Below are 8,406 nucleotides of genomic sequence, written 5' to 3' on the forward strand. Positions count from 1 at the left end.
CTGAATTTCGAGTTCTAAAATATAGATGATGTATCTTACTATGCTTGTAAACGAATAGACACTTAATCGAACAACTTATCCATGTTCGTTTGTTTAAAAGATGAACATGTTCGTGTTTTTGTTATTTCAAATCTAAATTAACAGTTCACGAACATAAATGAATATAATTGAACAAACATAACTGAGCACACTTAAATGAAAACAAACAGATATAAAACATTAAATAAATTATTCATCGAAAGTTTCATTCAAAAATGGACATACATAAACGAACGATCACGAGCATCAATAAATGAACGAACAAATGTTCATGTTCGCTCGTTTGGATATATTAACACAAACTTTTGTTCAAGTTCATTCGTTTATTAAATGAACGAGCATAAACAAACTTCCCGCTGAACAACTCACTGTACGTTCGGTTCATTTACAAGTCAACGTTTTGAACGGCGTACAGTTGCAGATCCGTTTGAAGTTTACCGGGCCTTGAGAATAGTCAACCCGAGTCCATACATGACTAACTTACAGGTTTTCTGTTCTTTTGATACTTCAAATTGGTATTTTATTGTTACTCACTTCAGGGGAAAAGTAGACTTAACGGTTATTTAGTTATGTATTTTTGTTTTCATGGATACAGGCTAGAGGGTCTATTCTTGTTGCTTCAAGTCCTGAAATTCTTACCCGTGTGAAGAAGGTAATAAGCCATAATAACCTAACTAGAAACTAGTTATTAGGATTGTAAACGAACCGAATTATAGTATCTCTACCCCATGTCCCCATATGACTATTTTTCTTTTTCTAAATTGTTACAATATTCTAAATTAAATGTTACTTAAAGTTAACTAGCTTACTAGTTTTTAGATTTCTTTATTGCTGTGATGCTGTTGGTCAATCCATTCGGTCTCCTTTGTAGGTTACGGGAGAGCTGCTTGATGAATTAAGTACATGGGACGCTCTGCGTGCCGCTTTACCCGTTGGAACAGTTAGTGGGGCCCCCAAGGTTTCTAAACACTCATTCTTCATTTCTTAATTCACTTCACTGTGTTACGTGTTACTCAAAACTTATATGCAACAGGTGAAAGCAATGGAACTGATTGATAAGCTGGAAGTGACTAGACGTGGGCCCTACAGCGGTGGGTTTGGTGGAAATCTCATTCACTGGTGACATGGACATCGCATTGGCCTTAAGAACAATCGTGTTTCCAACAGCAGCCCGTTATGACACAATGTACAAGTATGACGATGCAAACAAGCGACGTGATTGGGTGGCGCACCTTCAAGCCGGGGCAGGTATCGTTGCTGATAGTGATCCTGCTGATGAACACAGGAGTGTGAGAATAAAGCTGCTGCACTTGCACGTGCTATTGATCTTGCCGAGTCATCGTTTGTTGACAAATGAGATCGCGTCAACTGCCCTTGATTAACAAGCACAAATGAGATTGCATCAACTGCCCTTGATTAACGAGTACACGAAAATAATTTGTTTCGGTGGTCGGTAATGTCTCTGGGTAGACAAGTTTTCTTTTAGTCACTTGGATTTTACTTAGTACTGCAAAAGGGTTTTTTTTTTTTTTTTTTGTGGTGGCTATGTTTTTGTGTTTTTGTGTCTTTGTGACTATTTGATAATTGGATACGGCAATAATCTTTATGAAAATGGACATTTAGATACCACGAAACGTGTGAACTATTGTGCCTATTTGGCATTGAATGTTGTGATTTTTTAGTTGTATCAAATTGTCCAAATTTAAGTTTAGAATTTGTGGCATGGCTAATTGATTTCAGTTAAAACTTGGCTTGTGAGATAAAATGAAGAGGAAATCATTTAGTTGCAGTTTTTTTTGGTGTGTTGTATGTACAGTCATGTAACAACTTTTTTCCTTAAATGCTAAAATATTTTTACTACGCACTAACAATAGTACATGTGCGAGTTTATATGCAATATGGTGTTGGGAATAAGTAAGTAAAAGTAGAATCGTGACTCTCGAGAGTCTCAGTTACGTAACCATAAACGAGTAATACGTTCAGGACTTAACTATATAACAATAACAAGTTACTAATACTTAAATTAAAAGATATAGAACTTTGACAATAAAACAAGTTAGTTTAAAATAATAGGATAACTTCTCACTTGACTCACTCTCTTTGTTGTTAAATCTTTTCTTACAAGTACACAAACGGGTCAAAAATGCCCTTCTAATATACCATGATCAAAACAACATATTCGCATCAACTGACTACAAATGTGAGAAACTGGAAACAACTTGTGTTCACTTAGGAAAATAATCCGGTATCAAAGCCAAATCTGGTGTGAATCGATGGACCCAGTTAACAAACATGACAACTAAAACACGCGGTTCATCCTCTGTGTGATCTTACGCGGCGGTCCTCATCCTTCCTACTGTGGTCACGACTCGTTCGCCTGACAGATTCTCGATACTCTCTTCGATACGACTCCGAGTCATACTTTGACCTCTTTTCATCTCTTCTATCATCATCTGCAGAATCATACCTTGATTTTCTATTCCCATAATAATCATCATCTTTTTTGTCCGGTTTCAGTCTGCTGCTTCTGGTATCTTCGTCTCTTGATTTTGTATCTCTCTGTTTGTTGTAACTGTCCTTGTCCTTGTCACGCATTCCCCGCTGTGATGGGCCTGATCCTGGACCTCTTGTTGGGCCTTCATACTTGTCATTCTCCCATCTTGCATGTTTAGCATCTTGAGCACCCCAACCAGTGTTTGCAGCCCTCTGAATTCAAAGTATATGTGTTAAATAAACAATATTACCTGTTCATTATGTTGAACCTTTAAAGATTATGACTTAAAATAATCTTACTTGCTCGTTATGAGAGAATTTGCATCCGGCGCCACGCGTACACTCGCCTCTCTGAAAAGCACGACAAACTCCTCTTGCTTCTCTTTTCTGCTGCTCGGCTTCTTCATCCTCTTCTTCTTTCTTTTTGTATTTAGCAACATGATCCACTCTTATTGTACGCCCAAGAACTTGGGCACCATTCAGATTATCTGAAAAGAAAAATTAATGTAAAAAGTATTCTTATTAATACAGTTATTTTAAAATAGACAAAACCATGATGTCAGTAAAGCCGAGTTTTCTTATATCTAGAGACAGTAATTTAGACTTAATATGTAGTTTATGTGTGTCAAATTAGTGCATGCAAAGATTTATGACGAGATAAAAATATTAGTATATGGTATACTATTTCATGAAGTTGAATACTATTTTATTATTTATACTTGCAGCTAGTTGATCATGGAAGGGACTGAGATTAAAAAAAATATAGGTTGTAAAAGAGTTCAACATACTTATTTACTTAAATGGCTATGAAAAAAACACCATAAGAAATAATAATGTAGATGTTAAAATAAATGAACTTTATTTTGTAGTTTAACAAAGAATAACATAAAAGCATAAGAAACGAAAAATATGGCAATGATATATGTCAACAAAAATTATGGTGAAAATGGAAAAAATGAATATTAAATAAGAGCACGAGGTTTAATATTTTACTGGAAAGTTTTGAGAGTAAGGAAAGATCTACAGGAGATTTGGCCATTTTAAAACAGTTTTGATTGATAGATTCATCTCCTCTCAATCAAACCTAAATACTATGAAATGCAGGGTTGCAGTTAGTCCAATGATATTATCAAAGAACCGGTCAAACAACTAAAATAAAAAAAAATCTAAATAATGGTATTAGCTCAAACGGACCAAAAGTTGTCCACCGTTCATTTTAAATAAACCAAACCTCCAAATCATATTATTCTAAAATATATACTATTGACATTGTTAAGACTTATGAACAACCCACTCATTTGGTCACAACTATGAAAATTTATATAAATTAATAAATCCAAACTCAGATAGATGAAGAAACTAACCGACAGCAAGAATTGTACTTCTCTGGTCCTCATATGCAACAAAAGCAAACCCTTTCGATTTTCCTGTTCCTTTATCTCTAACTAGATTAACATCAACAATCTCTCCATACCTACATGTTAGAAACTAAGTTAACTGTATGATAACAAAAATGATATATTTCAATAATGTAATTCAATGCTGGTAAAAATGTAATATAGCTCATTACATTCAACGACAACTTGTATAAAGGTCATCACATTTTCATGCACTTAGCCCTAAAAAGTAACAGCACGTTTTGAAATAACCTCAAAAGGTTACAAATTTACACTCCAATTAATTCACAATCAAAATATTGTACTTCAATAATATTATTGATAATACTAGATGAAAACCCTAATACAAAACAATCTAATGGACAACAAGAATAAATAATCTTTAACCTAACAGGAAGTTAAAACGAGAGTTACTATTTTACATGAATATGTACCAAGCAAGCAACATATAGACAAGCAATCAATGAAAGCACACCTTGCCCCTATCCTATGAGATAGAGAGGCTGCTCATAGCGAGAACCCCGACTTGAAAAGCACAAAGAACTAAGATGAGGCAACTAATAAACACATGCATTAGCAGGAGTAGCAAAAGATAAATAAAAAGCTATGTAGTCAATATTAGTGGGATATCAGCTATCCGTCCTCATGTGAAATATCGGTACCAATAACATCACATCGACCGATATATCACCGATTTTCCTGATATCAGTGTTTTAAGTCTTAATCACTGTCCCGTATAATAAAAAAAACCGAAGAAATTTTCCGTACCCAAAACCCCCCTACGCGCTCCTGTACACCTAGAACTAACTAGCACGCCTAATTCCTAATTCCTAATTAATGTCTATACATTGTTATTATCCTAGAAATCCCTAGCCTTTTATCACTAGCCTAATCCCTAATGGAACAAACATTAAGAAACATAATAATAATAATAACAATAATAATAATAACAATAATAATAATATTGAAACTTACTGAGCAAAGACAGCAAGAAGATCTCCTTCAGTGAGATCAAAAGGAATGCCTCCAACATAGACATAGGCTGAGTCTTTGTATTTGGCGTGCCATGAAGCCTCCTCTGAAATACCTAAAGATGCTTCCTTTGAGTTTATGTTCTGAATACGCTTCACTAACGTCAGTGGATTCATTCTTTATTTATAATAATAATAATAAACTAAACCCTAACCCTCTGTTTTGAGGACGAATGAACGAAACAAAATTAGGAAAGAGTGGTGTCGCCGGAGAGAGCTGCAACACTGATGGCGGCGACGGCGGCGGAAGCAATCACGGCGTTTGGAGGACTTTGAGAAAGCCGGTGGGAGAATAGAATAGAGGGCTAATTTATTTTGGGGATTGAAATATATTTTCTTTTGAATAATTATAATTTATAATAATTATTATTAGATGTAAAAAAAATACTCGACTCGTGTTAAAATCAATATCAATAGTTAACATTTTGTTTTAGGTCAGAAAGCTCACCGGAGTATCGAGTGTGGTTCCAAACGTTGTTGAACGTATTAAAAAGGTATATTGGTTTAAAGTTTTAAATAATATCAACTATCATTTTTTGTTACTGTCGGTCCTAACTAACGAATTGGCGGGTAACAATCTCACCTTTTAACATGTTTGTTTCTAACGATCCACGATTAACGGAAGCGTAACTCCGTTAGTCTCCGGTCACTTGAAAAACTTTTTCAGCCGAAAACTTCTTTTTTTTACCGGAAAACTTAACCTTTTCGTCCTGAACCTCTTTACAACCTTCGATCAGACCTTTAGAAAACTTTTATTTTAGTAAAAATTCTAATTATTGAGTTTGTCGGAACCCTAGGTGGTGGTGATGTACGAGTAATGGTGGTATTCAAGTGGCGATGGTGGTGTTCAGGTGGTGGTGATGTTTAGGTGGTGTTCAGATGGTGGTGGTTTTCAAGTTTAGTTGTCTGCCAAAAAATGAGTTAGTCGTGGATCGTTGGAAACAAACATGTTAAAAGATGGGACTATCACCAGCTCTTTCGTTAGTTGGGATCGGCATCGACTAAAAGGTGATTGTTGGAATTATTTAAAACCAATATAACTATAAAAAAATCTAAATTTTATGATCATATTTTAAAAATAAAACTAGTTCTGCCTCACATTAATTAGGGTGTTTAGAGTTCTGTTTGAATTCGGATTTGAGAAATTCTTATTCGAATATAATAGTCGAATACGAATATTGGCCAACAATAAATAACTATGTGGATTATTCTATTCGATAAACTCGAAAATTCGTTATTCAATTCGATGAGCTCCCATACCTCACAAGGATAAACATTTTGTTTCTTTGAAACGTCTAACTCACACACCTTTTTAAAGCGAGTTTTTAATTTATACTAATGTGAGACTAGAATCCTCAACCACTTAGGAGGAACAATTTTACCACACACCTTGATAGTTTGATATCTTTAGGCCACCGCCCTTGGTTTTTGATATTTTCTTATTCTGCGATATCATGTTTAATGTTTTCATGGAAAACCTAAGGTTTTATTTCCGATGTTCGTTAACAACAAGAAGCATATACTAGTGCGGTAACATCGGATTGTGGTAACTAGTATTCATACAAAACAACAAATAAACTAGTAGAACGAAGATGCTAAATTACCAAAAGAAACACAATTTAGACAAACTTTTGATTATTGAACATGAAAAACAACATACATGTACAACTTATTAGGCTTTATCATATCAAAGTGCTAGCATAAAGAAAACCAACATTATTCGATTTGAGAATACATCAACTTTATTTTAGGTTATCTAGCTAACACAAACGTCATTTTGTTCCTTGAAATGCAAGTAAAGCCTCAATAAGATCATTCTCTTCAAAATCAGGAAAGTATTTTTTGACGAAATGAAGCTTGCTATATGCCATCTGCCACAACATAAAGTTACTAATCCTAATTTCTCCACTAGTACGTATGACTAGATCCGGACAAGGAATTTCAGTACATTTCGTATAGAGTTGTTGTGCGAAAATGTTGTCATCAATTTGATTTGGTAGAATAACACCATCCTTGACTTGCGTAGCAAGGCTCTTGCAAGCTTTAAGTATGTCATGTTTACCACTGTAGTTGATTGCAAAAATGATGTGAGTTCCTGAATTGGCACGCGATCTCTCCTCGAGTTCTGCGCATACTTCTTGTAGTGACTCCGAGAGCTTTCCTTTGTCCCCCATCACACTTACCCGACAACCACGACAAAGTTGCATGCAAAGTAAATACATATAAAACAAGGAGTGGTATATATAAGTCCAGTAAGACTGATGTTTCATTTTTCTATATGGATGTCTCTACTGTTTTAGAAAAAAAAATAAAAAATCTTCGCCTTAGGCGGAACTTTACAACCACCATTCATTGATTTACAAATTTTTAATGGGGTGTTATACATATTACCATCAACGATTAAGGTTTTAATCAAGTAATGGTTCATTTTAAGTTGTCAATTACTTATTGAGATCTTAAAACCCCACTTAGTTGTTCGAATTCCTCCCTGTTATCTTAATATAAGCTTCTTTGCACGCCAAAAACACCATCTATACCAAAGGGTATTTGGTTTGGCGGTATCAAGTGTTGAAAACAGACGTTTATGTCTAAATAGTAAAGGTTCAAGTCTATGTTGATAAAAGATATCTATCTATTCTAATAAATAACTACCCATATTTGTTACTTGTCACTCTCATTGTTCTCTTTATTTTTTTCAACATTTCAATATTGATCCTTATATTTTAAGTTATTTCAATATATGAATTGAAGTTTATTTTTCATGAAATGTAAATCCTATTCGATTCATTCATTAACATTAATGGTAAAAGATAATAAAATTAGGAAATATCAAAATTGAAGTTGCATACCTATTAGAATAAAATTTTATAATCATAGGTAATTAAAATCAAGGTAAACTATAACTTGTTTTTAAATTGGGATTTGAGTATTAATGCATAATTTTTATATAAGATTGGTGTCAAATTTGGATTTAAAATTTTCTCATATGTATTTGAACTCAGAAAAATGTGTATTTTCTTAATTTTCTCCAACCATTTTATATAAATACTGCAAACATGAAGAATACACTTTATATATATATATCTCGGTGTTTAGCATTAAATCATTGAAGTTGAATATTTTAATTATAATCTCTATGAATAACGATTTCCTATATGAACTATCTATCATTTAGTTATATGACTTTTTTGTGTAGTATAAAAAGATAGTAACAAGAAGATCAATATTTAGTTTTCAACATTTTCTTTCATAACTCAAGACAAAAATACCCCAGAAACATATATTTTATGACTTCATTTATACTTTTTTTATACATTCAAATATATTTAATTTAATATGCCTTATAAAACAAATTACTTAATTAAAAGCATTCAAATTTTTTAAACAAAAAAATCTGTTTCAATCCATTTCCACTATTTTCGCTTTCCAAAAATTATTTAGGATAT

At 33.4% G+C, this 8,406-nt stretch overlaps 1 protein-coding gene across 1 annotated transcript; it reads right to left on the reverse strand.

Annotated features, from left to right (window-relative positions):
• Positions 1 to 2,139: 2,139 nt before the first annotated feature.
• Positions 2,140 to 5,129, reverse strand: LOC143554898 (zinc finger CCCH domain-containing protein 25-like). The gene is made up of 4 exons (XM_077044560.1): positions 4,905 to 5,129; positions 3,897 to 4,006; positions 2,833 to 3,020; positions 2,140 to 2,745 (listed from the first exon to the last, which is right to left on the reverse strand). Exons 1-4 carry the CDS (start codon positions 5,075 to 5,077, stop codon positions 2,353 to 2,355), a joined length of 864 nt encoding a protein of 287 aa, XP_076900675.1. The 5' UTR covers positions 5,078 to 5,129; the 3' UTR covers positions 2,140 to 2,352.
• Positions 5,130 to 8,406: the final 3,277 nt, after the last annotated feature.

Source organism: Bidens hawaiensis, unplaced genomic scaffold (assembly GCF_021521415.1).
Source record: "Bidens hawaiensis isolate Kalapana, Puna unplaced genomic scaffold, B.hawaiensis_p1.1 tig00017861_1, whole genome shotgun sequence".
In the NCBI taxonomy this organism is placed as follows: Eukaryota; Viridiplantae; Streptophyta; class Magnoliopsida; order Asterales; family Asteraceae; genus Bidens; species Bidens hawaiensis.

Excerpts from the sequence above, each read along its gene's own strand:
- LOC143554898 (XM_077044560.1), bottom strand. The coding sequence starts at position 5,077 with ATGAATCCACTGACGTTAGTGAAGCGTATTCAGAACATAAACTCAAAG. Across the intron at positions 4,007-4,904 it reads CTTCTTGCTGTCTTTGCTCA|GTATGGAGAGATTGTTGATG; the intron begins GTAAGTTTCAAT and ends TCTAACATGTAG. Across the intron at positions 2,746-2,832 it reads AATTCTCTCATAACGAGCAA|AGGGCTGCAAACACTGGTTG; the intron begins GTAAGATTATTT and ends CTTTGAATTCAG.